The sequence below is a fragment of the Myotis davidii genome, unplaced genomic scaffold (genome assembly GCF_000327345.1).
Source record: "Myotis davidii unplaced genomic scaffold, ASM32734v1 scaffold798, whole genome shotgun sequence".
NCBI classification, from domain to species: domain Eukaryota; kingdom Metazoa; phylum Chordata; class Mammalia; order Chiroptera; family Vespertilionidae; genus Myotis; species Myotis davidii.
The window spans coordinates 372,550-391,820 of NW_006289818.1; the positions used below are offsets into that span (position 1 = coordinate 372,550).

The 19,271-nt window shown below is 40.4% G+C and overlaps 1 protein-coding gene across 4 annotated transcripts in view; it reads right to left on the reverse strand.

Moving 5' to 3' along the window:
* Nucleotides 1-8,618, reverse strand: part of DOCK11 (dedicator of cytokinesis 11) — a 142,384-nt gene extending 133,766 nt beyond the window's left edge. For 3 of the 4 annotated variants that reach the window (XM_015563139.1, XM_015563138.1, XM_015563140.1), the window contains exons 1-5: nucleotides 8,429-8,618; nucleotides 8,244-8,333; nucleotides 7,508-7,590; nucleotides 5,987-6,056; nucleotides 4,990-5,085 (exon numbers count right to left, since the gene is read on the reverse strand). In XM_015563139.1, the coding sequence (XP_015418625.1) occupies nucleotides 4,990-5,085; nucleotides 5,987-6,056; nucleotides 7,508-7,590; nucleotides 8,244-8,333; nucleotides 8,429-8,587 (498 nt within the window). In that variant the 5' untranslated portion in view covers nucleotides 8,588-8,618. Of the gene's footprint in view, nucleotides 1-4,989; nucleotides 5,086-5,986; nucleotides 6,057-7,507; nucleotides 7,593-8,243; nucleotides 8,334-8,428 lie in introns of those variants that run through there. The other variant, XM_015563141.1, reaches the window with a different exon arrangement.
* Nucleotides 8,619-19,271: the final 10,653 nt, after the last annotated feature.

The following is a 19,271-nucleotide window of genomic DNA, read 5'->3' on the forward strand; positions in this document are numbered from 1 at the left end:
CTTGTGCATACATCGGCCCACCAGGACAGTCTCTCCATCTCATGCTCCTTCATTTAACCCTTGTGATTACATTGCCCCCCCCCCCAATAATCCAGGATAATCTCCTGATCTCCTGATTAGCAATTTTAATTCCCCTTTGCTAGGTAAAAGAATATTTACAGCAAGCATGTCAAACTCAAAGCATAGTGGGAATACCTTAGATCAGTGATGGTGAACTCATTTTTTTGGTTGATTTTTCTTTGTTAAATGGCATTTAAATATATAAAATAAATATCAAAAATATAAGTCTTTGTTTTACTATGGTTTCAAATATCAAAAAATTTCTATATGTGACATGGCACCAGAGTTAAGTTAGGGTTTTTCAAAATGCTGACACGCCAAGCTCAAAAGGTTCGCCATCACTGCCTTAGATCAAGCATGTCAAACTCATGGCCCACAGGCCATATGCAGCCCATAACGAATATTGTTGTGGCCCAGCCATTATAACGGTATGTAAGAAACCTTTTAATAAAATTTCTGGTAACTTAATTTTTTACAAAATCCTGTTATACATAATTATTAATAACGAACTACAATGTTCGCTAATGACTGATTACTATAATCGTGTTGCATTCATTTCCCTTACGCACCATATGTGCAGGCGCACCATTTCTCTCCACTAACACTAGCAGCAAATATTTTAGCAGCCTATTGCCATGTCATTCATCTTGGATTGACTTATTGGTGTGCGCAACAAGAAATATTTCACTTTCAGAGAACAAGAAAAACAGGTTTATTTGTGTTATGCTTATTAATTTGTGCAGTTATTCAGTGTCTGGTTAAGTTAATGTCCAAGAAAACATATTAATTTTTATTAAAATGTTGTGCTATTTTATGTTAACAATGACTCATTTATTTCAGCCCTTTGTCTTCAGCATGTTTCTATCGAAATAAACTTAGGTTTCTATGGAAATTAAAGCTTTTTTTTTTTTTTTTGCAGCCCACATAAACTTAAACCTTGTTTAGTTAGCCCATGTTAGTCTTTGAGCTTGACATGCTTAATGTACAGGTTCCAGGGATTAGAACATGGACATTTTGGGGTGTGGGGATATTATTCTGCCTACCACATCAACCAATCCATATTTCAAAAATTAGGAAAAAACTTTAAAGCATGTACTTTTTATAGGCAACTGTATTTTGATTTATAATATAATGAAGACCTTAAGAAAGTTTTATGTAAATCAAATTATAATTTACAGGCATTAGATCAATTCATTATTGAAAGGAACCCTGTGGTGAATTGTTTTATAAAGATATTAGAGGCCCGGTGCACAAAATTCATGCATGGGTACGGTCCCTAGGCCTGGCCAGCGATTGAAGCACGAGCGTCTGGCATGGAAGGGCAGGTTCCAGCTGACCTCTGGGCCCTGGGCAGCACCTGGGCTCCCACTCGCACCCACCTTGGCCTGGCGCCACCTGCTCACCTGCTCCACCATCCTGTTTGGGTCCCACTCTCATCGGGGCTTATCAGGGCTGGCAGTGCCTCCACTGCCACCCGCTGCCAGTGCTGCATGGCCAACACCAGCCACATTCCACGCCATCCCCTGGTGCTCAGCACACATCATAGCGAGCAATCAAACTCTCAGTCTCCCAGTCGAACGACCACCCGAGGGGACAATTTGCATATTAGGCTCTTACTATATAGGATTAATTCCCTAATGTTTTATTTTATGCTTGAGCATGGACAAAACTTTTAATTTTTTTGAGAATGTTAAGGGGAAAGGAGTGGAGTCAAAAACTATAAAACTTCTGTAGCCAGTGTGGCTCAATGGTTGAGCATTGACCTACGAATCAGGAGGTCACAAGTTCAATTCCCAGTCAGGGTATATGCCTGGGCTTCAGGCTCAATCCCCAGTGTGGGGCATGCAGGAGGCAGCCGATCAATGATTCTCTCTCATGATTGATGTTCTATCTCTCTCTCCCTCTCCCTTCCTCTCTGAAATCAATAAAAATATATTTTAAAAATAAACAAACCATAAAGCTGTCCTGACCAGTTTGGCTCAGTTGGTTGGAGCATCGTCCCACATACCAAAAGGTTCAATCCCCAGGTAAGGTGTGTATGGGAGGCGGCCAATCAATATTTCTCTCTCTCTCTCTCTCTCTCTCCTTTTCTCTCTCTCCTTCCTTCCTTCCCTCCCTCTACTTTCCTCTCTCTTAGATATCAATAAAAGCATATTTTTTAAGAACCATAGAACCATTTGCTAATAACCTGCACAGAATTATAACCTTCACATATGCATTGCTTTACCCAGGTAACTCTTACAGTAGATATAATAAAGACTTGAGACTCACCCACTCAGCCAGTGAGCACCAAGAGTGTGCTGGTTAAGAGCAAAGGCTTAGGCATCAGCCTGTGTAGGTACAAATCCCATCTCTGAAAAGTTGGAGTTGTGTGACCTTGGGTTAATCATTGAATTTATTTGTGCCTCACTTTCCACATCTATAAACTAATAATACAGTACCTCTAACACAGGGCTTCCATGAGGATTAATTGAGATCCAGAATATAAAACACTTAGATGGTACCTGGCACATACTCACTAAATGGATTCTCATAATCATGTGCAAAGGCCTGTGATTGGGTGCAGGAGACAAATAAGAAGCATCCTACAACTTATTATTCATTATTTTTAGAGCTTGAAAATGAAAGTGAGAACAGGACTTTACCACTAAATGGAAAGCAGCAAGGGAGATATTAAATCAAGATAAAATGTGAGACTTTCCTTGGTAGATGCCCATGATTTCTGCTTGCAGGCAATGTGCAAGACAGAATGACCTTCAAAACTTAATGGAAGTGTGAATCATCTTCAGCAAACCACATGATCTTATACTGAATATCTGATAGAACGGTTCTATTGGGGTATCAGAGAATAATTTATTTCCCTGCTCAGAATCTCCAAGGAGTTTGTTAGTTTTAACTTTGGATTTTAATGGTTCTTCAGTCTACCAAACAAAGCCAACCTCATGTCTGAGACATTCAAGGCCCTGCACAATGTAATCCCTTTCTGTTTCTACCTTGTGTGACAAAGCCCTTACACAGACCCACTATTCTGACCAAACTAGAAAACTCTCTAGTTGTGCCATAGCTGGTTTGGCTCAGTGGACAGAATGTCAGCCTAGGGACTGAAGGGTGCTGAATTTGAGTTTGATTCTGGTCAAGGGCTCATGTGAGGGTTGCAGGAGGCAGCCGATCAATGGTTCTCTCTCATCATTGATGTTTCTAACTCTCTCTGCCTCTCCCTTCCTCTCTGATATCAATAAAAATATATTTTACACAAAACGAAAAACTCTCTAGTTCTAGCAGTACTAATGTACTGCTTTATGTAGTAGTTAATTTGATATGTTTTGTATCTAGCTAGCCTGGAAGTTATCGGAGGCAAGAAACCCCCATCTTACATAACCATGTATTTTCCCTCTACACATTAATTTCCACATAGAAATCTTTGCCAGAAGGTAGGGGGTTTGGGGGGCTGGGTGAAAAAGGTAAAAGTAAAAATTGGTAGGTACAAAATAGTTACAGGGATATAAAGTACAGCACAGGAAATCTATTCAATAACATTGTAGTAACTATGTATGGTGCCAGGTGGGTACTGGAAATATTAGGGGGAATCACTTTGTAATGTATATGATAGGCTAACCCAGGGGTGGGCAAACTTTTTGACTCGAGGGCCACAATGGGTTCTTAAACTAGACTGGAGTGCCGGAACAAAAGCATGGATGGAGTGTTTGTGTGAACTAATATAAATTCAAAGTAAACATCATTACATAAAAGGGTACGGTCTTTTTTTTTTATTTTAGTTTTATTCATTTCAAACGGGCCGGATCCAGCCAGCGGGCCATAGTTTGCCCACGGCTGGGCTAATCACCATGCTGCACACCTGAAACTAATAGGAAATAATATAAAATGTAAACTGTACCTGAGAAATAAAAATCCTATATAATAAAAGCCTGCTATGCAAATTGTCCCCTCGAACAGTCAACCGGGAATTCAACCAGGAGACTGGGAGTTCGACCGCTCGCTATGACATGTGCTGACCACCAGGGGATGGCGCAAAACATGGCAAGTGTTGGCGACTCACTGTGACCTCTCGCTGGCTACTTGGGGGTGGGTGTGACAGGGATGGAGGTGCGTTGAGAATACGGTGTGTTCACCAGCTCACTCTCACTCCCCCTGCTACCCACCCCTGGGATGCCAGGGCTCTCGCGTGGGGGATCCCCCTGCACTCAGGTGCCCGGCACCCACGAGGAGCCCGCCCCACACCCATGCTGCCTCTTCTGGATGAGCCTGACCGCAGCGACTGGGACTGCAGGGCCCGGTCGGGCTCCCTATGGGTTCGCACAGGAGCCGGTCTGCAAGGCCAGCCGGGAGAGAGCGTGTTGCCCACTGGCTTCTGTGCGGCGCTGCTAGAGGCCCACACTGTGCCCCCAACCACGGCGTCCAGCCACGCTCACTGCATCTCCGCATGGGGATTCAGGTGCCTTGATTCAGACAGAGGGGGCATGCGGGGGCCTAGGGGCTGAGGTGCTTTCCAAGGCCCAGAGGTCAGCTGGGACCTGCCCTTCCATGCCAGACACTCATGCTTTGATCACTGGCCAGGCCTAGGGACTGCACCCATGCACAAATGTCATGCACTGGGCCTCTGGTAAGTAAATAAAAGAAACAGAAACTTCGATGCTCTTTTGTTTCAAAGCTACTTTCTTTATTCCTCTGAAAGTCTCCTTTTTCAACTTCTTGATTCAGAAGATAATAACTACTTTTCTTTTAAAGTTACACTTCTTAATTCATCCTGAGACTTCAGATTTTTAAAATTGCATACATCTGTGAGAACCTTCTCATTAAAGTTTTTTTTGTTAGGGTTCATTGTAAATAATTTTTAAAGAAATATTCTTTCTAGACAGGCTACTAATGAGAATATCCTTAAAATGATGAAATACTATAAGTACTTCTTACCTTCATGGTAACTGTGATGGTGCTATTTACATTTGCTTTGTACAACCAGCCTTGTTTTATCACACCACCCTTCTGAGAACACAAAGAAGATGAATCCTGAAAAGAGCAAAAACCATCAGTGAAACAACAGCCAGCCATCTAATCAAATAGTATTTGGGGGGCACGAACTAGGCCCTGCTCCAGTTTCTAATCGAAACCTAACAGTCCCTTCCCTCCAAGAAGATGCCTGATTAAACTTAAAATGAAAGACTCTGTGCTGTGCACACAGTAGGCACTCAATATTTACTTAATTGTATGAGCCGTCATCTGGGAAAATCTTCTGCATTATGTCAACAAGCAAAATGCACCTCAAAATGTCACAGACATCCGGGCCATCTGTCCCCTGAGGGATATATCAGGCAGGAGAGTCCAGATGAATCATCACATCACATACCCAGTGCAGGAAAAGCAACTCCACAAGCATGTCCCACAGGTGGTAAAACATTCTATATAATAAAAGCCTAATATGCTAAGTGTCCGAACATTCGTATAATGTGCACTGACCAGCAGGGGGCAGACGCTCCGACCAGTAGGTTAGCTTGCTGCTGGGGTCCAGCCAATCAGGACTGGGTGAGGGCCCTGGAGCCCTCCTGCGGCCCCTCCCTCGAGCCAATCATGCACCGGTGAGGTCCCTCGGCCTGGCCTGCACCCTCTCACAATCAGGGACCCCTCGGGGGATGTCAGAGAGCCAGTTTCGGCCCAATAACCACAAATCAGGCCAAGGGACCCCACCACTGCACAAATCTGTACATTAGGCCTCTAGTTTTTATATAAAATCACAGCCCAGCTCACTTGATTTTTCCCCCCAATTCCATTTGTAAATGCAACTTTTTAAAAAAATATCTAATTAGTTTGAAAGTTGGCCACAGGTCATTCAAATATAATTCTTCCCCTCATCTTAAGGAAATCCTCAATAGAAGGGAGTTGAAGAAACCAGTGCAGTGGCCCCAATCTTTACCTCATCTTTATCACAGTCCTCATCAATTTCAAATACATGATTGGGAATCTTTTCTGGTCTCATGGATTTGCTGAAAATGCAAGAGAATTGTCTTAAACGCTGAACAGAACAAAAAACATAACATAATAAGAAAGACTTCTTTCTTTCACAAGAAAATGCCAAGACATGAAGAGGAGAAATTCTTTTCTCCTTCCCAAACTCAGATTCTCTCCTCTGACTAAACTTATATTACCTTTTATATAAGGACTCCCACATGTGCAGCCAGCAGCAAAGATATAACTAAGCCCAGATACTTTATCAGGGAAGGACAGAAATTGTCAAAGAATGTGTACCAGCCGAAACCGGTTTGGCTCAGTGGATGGAGCGTCGGCCTGCGGACTGAAAGGTCCCAGGTTCGATTCTGGTCAAGGGCATGTACCTGGGTTGCGGGCACATCCCCAGTGGAAGATGTGCAGGAGGCAGCTGATCGATGTTTCTCTCTCATCGATGTTTCTAACTCTCTATCTCTCTCCCTTCCTCTCTGTAAAAAATCAATAAAATATATTTTAAAAAAAAAGAATGTGTACCAGAGCTGTTATTGGTGGCAAAACCTTATCTTTCCCCAGGTCAAAAAGCAACATAGTGTCCTGGCCACTGTGGCCCAGTTGGTTGAGCGTCATCCCATGCACAGAAAGGAATTCAGTTTGATTCCCAGGTTGCAGGTTCCATCCCTGGTTGGGGTACATGCGGGAGGCAACCAGTTGATATCTCTCTCTCTCTCCCTCTCGCTCTCTCTCTCTCTCAATATTAATTAAAATATATTTTTTAAAAAGCAACAGTTTAATTACGACTCTATCATCTGTTTGGTGTATGACCTCCAACAGGTCACCTTAGGAGTCAGTTTTACAGGACGTCTTTAGGACTCAGTTTTCTCCTCTGAGAAAGTGCTTTAAAAACTATAAAAGGATATACAAAGCCTTATTTCTCCAAAACTTTATCTGTATGCTACCCTGTGAGGTTGGCAGTATTATGGATGAGAAAAGGGGGAAAAAATGAGGGCTCAAACGGACTGAGTGACTGGCCCAAGGTCATCCAGGAGGTATATGGTAGAAATAAAATGTGAACCTTGACTGTCTGACTCCTGAGTCACTGTACTCATGGTGGTCCTTCAACTCAACTGAAAGAGATACACTTTGTCAAGTGATTATCTGGGGTCATCAAATTGAGCCATATATTTTCTAGCCTTTTCATTGACACCACTGGAAAATACTCAGTATGTTATCCAGAATCAAATAAAGATCATTTTATGGTCAATATAGATAGACCAAAGCCAAAAAGTGAACTCATACATTTTGGAAAGAATTTCAGTGAGCAAAGTGAAGACATATTCAGTTACTCAAAATATTGCATTTACAAAACATGCTGGTTGCTTGAGGTTTTGCTTTACCATAAATTATAACTAAGAAGTTTCACAAGTGGTTAAAAAAAATAAAATGCTTAGTAATTCTCCTTCTGAAGGCTTCACTTGAATTCTGTACTTACCATGGCAACATTCGAAAGTCTCCAGAGAAATCTTCATACTTGTAGTTTACCACATGCCAATCTGTGCTATAGGTTTTAATACACTGAAAAAAAGAGAAACCTTTAATTTGATATGTACAAAAAGTATACATATAGCCATTTTTTAAAAAATCAGGTAATGAGCTGTAAAACTTAAAAATCACTTGGGAAATTTTGGTACTTGGATCTTCCTTTGGGGATTGACTGTGTTTCTCTAAACCAGTGATGGCGAACCTATGACACGTGTGTCAGAGGCGATACACGAACTCATTTTTTGGGTTGATTTTTCTTTGTTAAATGGCATTTAAATATATACAATAAATATCAAAAATATAAGTCTGTTTTACTATGGTTGCAAATATCAAAAAATTTCTATATGTGACACGGCACCAGAGTTAAGTTAGGGTTTTTCAAAATGCTGACACGCCGAGCTCAAAAGGTTCGCCATCACTGCTCTAAACCAATTGGCAGCAATAAATGACAATTCTTACGCTCTCTTCAACACTGAGTCCAAGTGCAGACAATATTCAAATCCAAAAGAAAAAGACTAAGAACACATGCTACTTGTGAAAGTATTTAAACTGTAATCTCTGTATCACATCATATAGACTTATGTAGGTCAGTTAAAGTAACAGCAATTTTATTTTCCATTTATAATAAAAGAAAGAATATTTGAAATATATGATGAATGTTCCTCTGTAACCTTTGAGCCTCTTACCTCCTTGACAAACAGACTCTGGGCCCTTTTCTCAGCATCTTCTGGGACTGTGGATTGCACTGTTCTGCGTTGACGACTTATCACCGAGATCTAGAAGACAAGGATCATTCTTGCTGTAAAAACTGGCTTGGCAAATGCAGGGTTTTATTTCTTTTTTTAAAAAAAAAAAGTGCTTGTGAACTCACGGATATGTCTTCCATTGGAAACATAAGCAGGTCTCTGAGGGGGTCACTGTAAATCTGGGTTTTTCTTTGCAAGATAACATTCTCATAGTCCAAGGGCTCAACAACTTTGGTCTTCTCCTTAATAAGAAATAAAGGGAAAATTAATATGGTCAAACTCATAAGGTAGGTTTCTCTCCAGGTGCTAAAGATACATTATTTCACAAGAGAAGAGATTACACTTAAAGGAGACACTTTTCAAGAGATATATCCTCCATAACTAGACACACACAACAAATACATACACATAGACCTCTCTGCTACAGACAAGAGTTCTGGTCAGATGACACCGTACTCTGCTTATCCATGTGCCTTCCAAAATTTATTGAATTTAAAGTAACACAGCCCAGCTAGTGTCGCTCAGTGGTTGAGCATCAACCTATGAACCAGGAGGTCACAGTTCGATTCTCGGTGAGGGCACATGCCCAGGTTGCAGGCTCAATCCCCAGTGTGGGGTGTGCAGGAGGCAGCCAATCAATGAGTCTCTCTCATCATTGATGTTTCTATATCTCTCTCCCTTTTCCTTCCTCTCTGAAATCAATATATTTTAAAAAGTAACATAAAAAGTTGATATTTATTGAATATGCACTATTCACTGAGTAACTGGGGGAGAAAGTATCAACATTCATGTGTCTACTCTGTACCAGGCACACTGTCCAAAGGGTGTATCAATTTCTGGTATAGTTGGGGCAAGCACAGGTACAAGAGATGCTTGATCCAATGGTCATGGCATAAAAGGGTGAGGTTCCAAGCAGCAAAGTCAGTGGATCCCTGTTGGACTTCCAGGCGACCTGGGCATTGATAGTAGGGCCCCATCCTGAGGCTAAAGTTACAAGGAGCAGGGTCAGTGACTCCGAGTAATCTAGGATATGATTTATTAATAACAGTGCTAAAAGCATTTACTGAGCCTTTCTATATACAAGGCATGACGCCAAGGCTTTCTCTACATTTTCTCATGTAATACTCAAAACAATGCTATAAAATAGTTTTAATCTTTATCCATGTTATAGGTGAGGAAGTCCTGAACTGAATTCAGATTAAGTAACTTGCCCACCTTCAGAGCTAGAATTTAAACCTGGGTCTATGACAGTGGTCGGCAAACTCATTATTCAACAGAGCCAAATATCAACAGTACAACAATTGAAATTTCCTTTGAGAGCCAAAATTTTAAAGTTAAACTATATAAGTAGGTACACTGTTACTAACTTAATTAGGGTACGCCTGCGCCGCGTCTTCCGTCGCCCGACTGACCGACACCCCCCACTTCTTCTAACACCACTTCTTCAAAATAGACTCGCCCAGGCCAAAAATCGACTTCTGCACATGGGCCACAAAGTTTCAATCGCACTGTATGTGCGCGCCCGCACGAGGTATTTTATGGAAGAGCCACACTCACGGGGCCAAAGAGCTGCATGTGGCTTGCGAGCCGCGGTTTGCCGACCACTGGTCTATGACTACAAAGGTGCTGTTCTCTCTACCTCAGGCAGCCTTTCCTCCCCTCAGAAATAACAAACCTACTAATGTTCAAGGTACTGATCTTGGAATAGAGTCCCATCACCTACCTTCCTACCATCTTTTCCTTCACTAAACTTCCATGATCTGACATACCATCTATTTACCTCTCTGCCTATCTAAGAACAGGGATTCTCTTTTATAGTTCACTGCCAAAATCCCAGAACCCAGAACATTCAGTAATTGTTGAATGAACTTTGACATATTCAAATTCAACCAGAGCCTTGTCTCAATACACTATGCTAACCAACAGGAGTATATTAGTGATTTCTAATAATATTTTACTTAAAGTATTTTTCTTAAAAATTTTATAATAAATTATTGGGATGATCACTTAGTAAGTTATAAAATGTCTAATCATTGGGTGTATGCCTGAAATGAATACAACATTGCATGTCAACTGCAAAAATTAAAAATGATTTTTAAAATTTATAATAAAAACTATATAAAGAAAACTTGAATTTAAGATATATTAAAACATCATAACAGATGAATTTAAGATTATATTAAAACTTAACATCATGATGGATTATGGGGTTACATTTATATTTGTGTACAAAGTGTCTAAGGCAGTTTCCAGTACAAAGTATCAACACAATCCTTTGATAACAGTTTTTAATTGGTTCACAACAGGTCACAGCTATAGCACAGTTCCATATCTGAAAGGCATCTCAGAGCTTCCTCTATAAGATTACTTAGAAAGATAAGTATAAACCACTCTAACCAATAAGAATCAGTGTTCAACAAGTCTAAAAGATTCTAACAATAACAGTACAGAGGTCCTTCCACAAATTAAAAAAAGAACTACCATATAATCCAGCAATCCCACTTCTGGGCATATATCCAAATGAAATAAAATCACTATCTCAAAGAGATATCTACACTCTCATGTTTATTACAGTATTGTTCACAATAGCCAAGACATGGAAACAACTCAAGTGTCCCTACAGATGAATGGATAAGAAAATGTGACAAACACACACAATGGAATTTTGTTCAGTCACAAGAAAAAAGAAAATCCTGCCATTTGTGACAACACTGATAAATCTGGAAGGCACTGTGTTAAGTGAAATAAGCCACACAGAGAAAGACAAATACTGTATGGTAACACTTAATGTGGAATCTTAACAAAGTAAGTAGAGCCCAGTCGGTGTGGCTCAATGGTTGAGCATCCACCTATGAACCAAGAAGTCACTGGTTCAATTCCTGGTCAGGGCACATGCCTGGGTTGTGGACTCTAACCCCAGTGTGGGTCATGCAGGAGGTATCAATGATTTTCTCTCATCATTGATGTTTCTCTCTCTCTCGCCCTCTCCCTTTCTCTTTGAAATCAATAAAAAAATGTATATTTTTTAAAGTAAGTAGAATGGTCGTTTCTAGGGGCAGAGAGTTAAAGGAAAATGGGGGAGACGTTGGTCAAAGACTTTCAATGTAAGATGAATAAGTTCTGAGGATCTAATGTACAGCATGGTGATTAGAGTTTACTTGTAAGTTGCTGAGAGTAGATCTGAAATAGTTTTCGCCACACGCACAAAAAAATGTTAACTATGTGAAGTGACAGATGTGAATTAAGTTGACTGTGGTAATCATTTCCCAATGTATAGATATATTAAATCACCACATTGTATAATTTAAATATGTACATTTTATTTTTCAATTATACCTCAAAAAAGCTAGGGAAAAATTTCCTAACGAAGGTATACTTCACTTCAAGTCCTAAATTTGGACTTGTAGAACCGTGAGATCAAATCAAGCAGATCACTCCTATCATGTTTGTGAATACTTATGAAAATTGAGTCAAAATAGAAAAAATTCTATTTGGGGACCTCAGAGATTTTCTAATAGGAAAGTTGGACTCCTTGTCCCTTATGTACCATGTTCGCATGGACCCCAAGAGAAAGGAAACTGTGGCTGAAGCTTCTAGCTCTAACACTCAAAGTCTGTGATCAATTTCTCAGAGAAATTAAATTAATAAAGCCTCATCTAAGAAGGCAAGCTTCAGGCACTGAAAATAATTTCAAAGTCTTGCCTTTGTGCCAAGCATCCTCCTAATACAGACTGCAAAAAATGGTCCTCAAATTTCAATGTTTAACCTGTTGATTTGCATCTGTTAATCTCTCCATACAATAATTTCACAAGTACCTTCTCCAAGTAACTTTGGAAAAATAAAAAGAAAATGCTCCTTTCAGCAGTGCAAGGTAGTTGACAAGTTAATATGGAAAAGCATATGTCAAAATGAATCCTTTTTCAAATATATTTTATTGATTTTTTAGAGAGAGGAAGGGAGAGGGATAGAGAGTTAGAAACATCGTTGAGAGAGAAACATCGATCAGCTGCCTCCTGCACACCCTCTACTGGGGATGTGCCTGCAACCAAGGTGCATGCTCTTGACTAGAATCAAATCTGGGACCCTTCAGTCCACAGGCCGACACTCTATCCACCGAGCCAAACCGGTTAGGGCATGAATCACTTGTTTAAATGCACAGTATATACCTTCTAAAAATGAAACTCATAGTTCCCCATGTGTTTTGAAAGCCATATATTCATCTTATAGAAAACAAGGTTTCACTTTTTATTGAAAACTGATTAAACTAAGTATCCTGGGTCTTCACTCCTACTTCTTTTGTCAGGGCTAGCTCAATTACAGAAAAAGTTGGGGTGGCTATTCTGGGTCCACAAAGCTTCCCCTAATAAAAGATCTAGGCCTGTGAATCAGACTTCATCTTTTAAAGAAAAGAGGAGGGGCTGAGCCACAACACACCCACCCCACCCCTGCCTCCAATCCCCATTCTGAACTCTAAACCTCTCCCAGGCATTAAAAGCACAATTCAAACTAGAAGTGGAAGAGAAAGGCTATAAGTAGGAGTCAGTCCCAAAGAATAGCACACTACATTTCCCTTCCAATTGGATTCTTCTAACTCTGTTGGCATCCAAGATGAGGCACACCTTTGACTTTTCGATTTACGATTTAATGGTGGCTCTGCCTTGCCGTCTACAACATATCCCTTATCTAACCTTATTTATTATTTTATTATTTGACTTATTATTAGGGTTACCCTAAATAAAGCTATCATTCTCTCAGGGTTTTCCTTCCTGCCTGTTTGTGCACAAATTGGCCCTAAAGGTGCTTTTTCACAACAAGGAAACTGTCTGATAATAAACAGTACTTTATAAACACTCAAATAATAGCAAGGTCCCACTGTGCACTACTATACAGTTCTGTAGCAGTTTTAAGTAAAAGGCAAACATGTTTATACAATCTGGAGAGAAGCAAGCATATGTTTCATACTTCTCTCTTCCTAAATAGTGACAGGAAAACCGTCAAACGAAATTTGGAACCTACTCAGTTTCCACCATGAAAGGGAAAAAACAAAACAAAACAGTTTGCCTTTGAAAGTTCTCATTCACTGATGTCCTAATCTCTCTTGTAATAACTTGCTAGTGATATTAGAGGTTATTGTTGTTTAACTTGAAGATCACTTTGCAGTCTTAAAAAAAACACTTTCATATCATTGTCCAACCACTATGCTGTACACCTAAAACTAATATAAAATAATATTGAAGTCAACTATAATTGAAAAATAAAAATTTTCAAAAGTGAACCCCACTTTCAATATACATTCTACCTATTTCACACAAAAACCTTCCCACTAGACAGAGAAAATACTATCATTTCAACTTATACATGAAGAAACTGGCTCAGAGGCTTAAGATCAGCTGTCTACATTTAGTAGCAGAACCAGAATTCAAATGCACGTTTGAATCCTGCTCCTCTTTTCTTCTTTATTTTCTTTATTTTTATTATCTTTATTGTTGAGAGTATTATAGATGCCCCCCTTCTCCCCCTTTCTTCCCTCCCTGATTCCCACCCCGCCCCAGGCCTTCATCACCCTATTGTCTGTGTCCATGGATTATGCATACATGCATATAAATTCTTTGGTTGATCTCTTCCCATCCATCCACCCTCCCCCGCCTTCCCTCTGAGATTCCACAGCAGTGTTTCCCAAACTTGACTTACATACGATTGTCAAAAATTTTGGCACATCTTCTGAAATAGCACATCCTATATAATAAAAGTGTAATATGCAAATCGACCGAACAGCAGAACAACTGGTCAGCAGAGGGTGGAGCTGGCAAGCAGGTGGCCAGGCCAGCGAGCCAGCAGGCAGAGGGAGGGGATGGCAATTAAGGGGCAGCAGTGACCTCAGTCGGACATCCCCTGAAGGCCCCCAGACTGCGAGAGGGTACAGGCTGGACTGAGGGACCGCCCCACCCCCACCCCAAATGCACAAATTCTTGTGCACCGGGCTTCTAGTATTTCATATTTTTCTCTAAATCAAATCTCTTTTTATTGAAATACCTTTATTGAAACAGTTATCTTATATCATCCTCATACAAGAAAATAAATCAGTATTTTCCAAACCTCTAACAAAATAAAATTTAAAATGTCATCTTTGTACCATGGTTTGGGACACAGTGCACTCTTCCAGGCTTGCTCAGGGCACTAAGGACCAAATCTAAATGGACTTCCTCCTTGTGTAAGCCCTAAAACTGAAGAAACATATGATTCTACAAATGGAAATAATGTTCTGATTTCTAACGTAGAGTGGAAGGACAGACAGTGAAAAAGGAAACTTATCAGTGCAGATTCAGTTACAGTCTGGTTTCTTGGTCCAAGGAGAGGAAACATGGATCCTAACTAGTAGTCATTAGCAGCATCAAATACTTAGACTTAATGATTTTGTGGTCATTCCTGTGCATCCTGTACAGGAATGATTAATCTTTCATTATCTGGACTATAGCTGTACAAATATAAAACCAAGCTGGTAATCCTAAAATAAATATTTATGTGCCATGTAGATATTCACTCATCTAAACACACATGCATTTAAAAATACACATGGCCCTAACTGGTTTGGCTTAATGGACAGAGCATTGGCCTACAGACTGAAGGGTTCTGGGTTCGATTCCAGTCAAGGGCACATGCTCGGTTTGTGGTATTGATCCCCAGTGTGGGGCGTGCAGAAGGCAACCAATCAATGATTCTCTCTCATCATTGATGTTTCTCTCTCTTCCCTCTCCCTTCCTCTCTGAAATCAATAAAAATATATTTAAAAAATACACATGACTAGCAAGCCTATTTATGCTATCATTAGAAACACAACTATATAATTTCAATTTTATTTAAAAAGCAATAATAATTGCATGACATTTATCAGTCAAGAATGTGAAATAAGGCTGGGTTACTTCTGCTTAGATATTACACCAAAGGTCATTAGTTTCCTGGGAAATCTTTTACTTTAGAAACAAGTTCTCCTTAAGAATTCTAAGAATGTGTCTTCTGCAAGTCTAAAGTGAACACTCACTGGCTTCACAGAATCCCTCCTATAGCACTGGGAAGGAGACAGAAAGCTTAGCAGTGGGGCACAGGGCCAACTCAAAAATCTCCCTGCACCACCACCATCACCCAATTCACTAAATTAAATTTCAGTGCAAAAAGGAGAACAGCTGGTTTAAGAAAGAGAATTATTTTGCCCAAAAATTAGCAGCTCATTTTCACAGTATTGCTGTCAGACTACAGTTTCAATGACATCTGAGCCCATTCTCATCCTATCTAATAAAGAGGTAATATGCAAATTGGCCATCACTCCAACAGACAAGATGACCGCCCCCATGTGGTCAAAGATGGCCACCCCCATGTGGACACAAGATGGACACCACAAGATGGCCTTCAGGGGAGAGCAGTTGAGGGCGACCAGGTCAGCAGGGGAAGGCAGTTAGGGGTGACCAGGCCTGCAGGGGAGGGCAGTTGGGGGCAATTGGGCCTGCAGGGGAGGGCGGGTGGGGGCAATCAGGGCAGTCGGACATCCCTCAAGGGGTCCCAAATTGGAGAGGGTGCAGGCTGAACTGAGGGACACACACACCTCCCCCATGCACGAATTTTGTGCACCAGGCCTCTAGTCCTATATAATAAAAGTCTAAGTGACTGTAAAGGCAGAATGACCAGAACAACTGGTCACTATGATGTGCACTGACCACCAGGAGGCAGACACTCAATGCAGGAGCTGCCCCCTGGTGGTCAGTGCGCTCAGGGAGCCCCGCTCAGTCAGAAGCAGGGCTCATGGCTGGCGAGTGCAGCGGCAGTGGTGGGAGCCTCTCCCGCCTCCATAAGCAGCACTAAGGAGCAGCAAGCTGATCAGTAAGGAGTGAGGGGTCCCAGACTGCCTGGGGAGCGGGCCTAAGCCAGCAGGCGGACATCCCCTGAGAGGTCCCAGACTGCAAGAGGGCACAGGCCAGGCTGAGGGACCCTCCCTCCCCCCAGTGCACAAATTTCATGCACCAGGCCTCTAGTTGAAAATAACAATCTCATGAAAGAAATAACATACTCAAAAAGAGGGGGTTACTCAATGAGTCTCTTCTTCCCATCCTTTCTCCACCTCCTTCTCTTGGGGATTTCTCTAAACCCTCTGGGCATCCAGCTCCCTTTTCGTTTCAGACATTTGTAGCACAGTTTGGAGTGCTTTCTCAAAAGAGAGTATCTTAAAAATAACAGTTCATGCTCAAAATGGCCACTGGGGGCATGCAATTTCCAACAATGCAGAAAAGAGAGTTGGGTGTAAGGGAAATTAATCAAGTCCCTAATATGCTCTAAGCCAGCCATGGGCAAACTACGGCCCGCAGGCCGGATCCAGCCCGTTTGAAATGAATAAAACTATTGGAAAAAAAGACCGTACCCTTTTATGTAATGATGTTTACTTTGAATTTATATTAGTTCACACAAACACTCCATCCATGCTTTTGTTCCAGCCCTCCAGTCCAGTTTAAGAACCCATTGTGGCCCTAAAGTCAAAAAGTTTGCCCACCCCTGCTCTAAGCCCTGTGCTGGCACCTGTTAATGTAGAGATGAAAAAGAACCAGACTCTACCCTTCAAAAACTCACAGTTTAGTGGGGAGAAAAATAAACCCAAGACAGTCTAGTTAATCACTGAAGCTATGGTAACTTATAGCCCCACTTGGCTTCCATGCATCTGTCATACTCTCTCACTGCCACATCTTGTTCCAGCAAAGCGAATGCACAAGTGTTTTTGCATGCTCGCGTGTACAAGCCCATCTATCCACATCTATATCAATCAGAAAACGTCCCTGTATGGGTATTTGTGGTCCCTGACCATCTCCGTACAAGAAAATGAATCAGTATTTTCCAAATTGCATGTTGTCTTCTACTTTTGTTGAAAACTCCATAAGATCAGAACTAAGTAACTGTCAAGAGTGGGAGAATGAGGAGCAGCAAAGTTGTGCTGTGACTAACAGAAGAGAGGAATGTCACTATGACACACTAGAGATTTCTAGAGGAGGACCCAACACAGCTTGGCAATAAACCATAACTATATGGAATTTTTTTCATAATGTTCAAAATAAACAGCGTTTGACTTTGTTATGACCTTTTCTTGTCTAAATCATAAGATTACCTTCACCAGATCATTTCTTTTCCTCTTTCGCAGTAGGAACTCCAAGTACTGAAGATCCTTTGAATTAAAATAACTTGGTGATGATTCTAGGGGAGGGAAAGCCATCTTTTTAATTAGTACAACTCAACTTGGCAAAACAGATGAACATATTTTAATAGATTGTTTATCAGAGCAAATCTTGGCACAAAATCCCACGTACAAATTGCATTCAAGACATTGACCTTTCTTAAAGCTAACAAGTAAGGGAAAAAATCATACTTCATGAGACCCATTGGGTCATGCTTAATCCTAATCCACACTCTGACTCGTGTTCTTCCTCTGACAGCCCTTATTGCCATTATGACCACTGTGGCATTTACTGATATAGAACACAGAACAGCTTTGTGGGTAGTTTGCTTAATAGTCTCCTTAGGAGGACTGTAATCATCTGGAGGGAGGAATAGAGTGCCTTGTACTTTCTCTACCACTTGCTTAAGCATTTTATATCTATTAATAGATATAATAGATATCTATTTAATTAGGTATCTTTTAATTCTTTCAAAAGCCCTGCAAGGGAGATTATTATGCCCATTTTACAGATTAGGAAATTGAGACTCAGGCAGGTCTAGTGTTACACATGAGTGGAGATGGGATTCAAACCTATATCTGATGGACTCCAGAATCAGCGCTCTTAACCATGATACAAACTAAATTTAAAAATATTTCTCCACCCTCGCTCCTACCCCTTTTCATTTCCTTGAATGGACTTTGCATTTTAGGGTTTGCTAAAGCTTCCTCAAACTTCCATATCATTTTAACCGAACTGAGATCTTGCCTTCTCATCAACCTGATGATGCTGAGCATGACTGGCTTAGAGGGTGTGTAATGCAACTGGATAAGGAGTTTTGCATTTGTAAACTGTTACTTTCGATTTAGCATTTGCCATCAATGAATAGGGATTAGCACCTTAGGTCTTTTACTTTGGGGGAAGGGGTGAGCTGACTCAAGTGGGTAAGAATCGAATTACCAAAAAAAAAAAAAAAAAAAAAAAAGAACCAGTAAGATATTGTCAGGGGACCAGGTCTTAGCAGAGAGCCCTGCGAACTACAAAGCCAGAAGCTTTTGTGGCTCATGAGGGACAACCAGCTGAATAATACAAAGAGACTGATCTTACATGCATATGCCTTCCAAGCCAAAATGGCAGCACACAATGAGAGGGAAAAGTAATTGCTAACTAAGGCTTTCAGAACTAATTATCATATCCAGCTTTAATTTAGAAACAATTTACTGTTCTAAGAATCAGCAAAATAAGATTTAAATCTAATATAGAAACACTGAGGAAAAAATAAAACACATTTTTTCCTCTTTAGAGTTTTTGCATAGGGAGGAAATCTTTTTAAATGCCAAATTATTTCCCTTTTCCAAGTCTACTTAGCTATTTATACAACTGAAGAACTATTTTTTAAAACTTAAAACAAAGTTATATATTTTTAAAGTCATGAAATAAGCAAGTCTGAATACATACTATATTAGTTCCAACTCAGTTAGCAAGTAGTTTTTATTACAGTCAACTCAAATATTATGCAATAATCTAGATGATCTGCTAATGAATAAATAAAATTTTGATGAACTCTATACCCCAAAACTTCATTTTAACCAATAATTTTAACTTTACTCAATATGCTGGCTGACAGTAGGAAAATTGATTTGCATTCAATCGCTCCTGACCTTTTGTGTTCATTTTGTGTTAATAGGCATATAAATGACTCAGAGATAAGACAAAAAGAGGTAAAAATGAAAAGAAAGACTTGAATATATTGTGAAAATGACAAAGTACCTTTTTACAA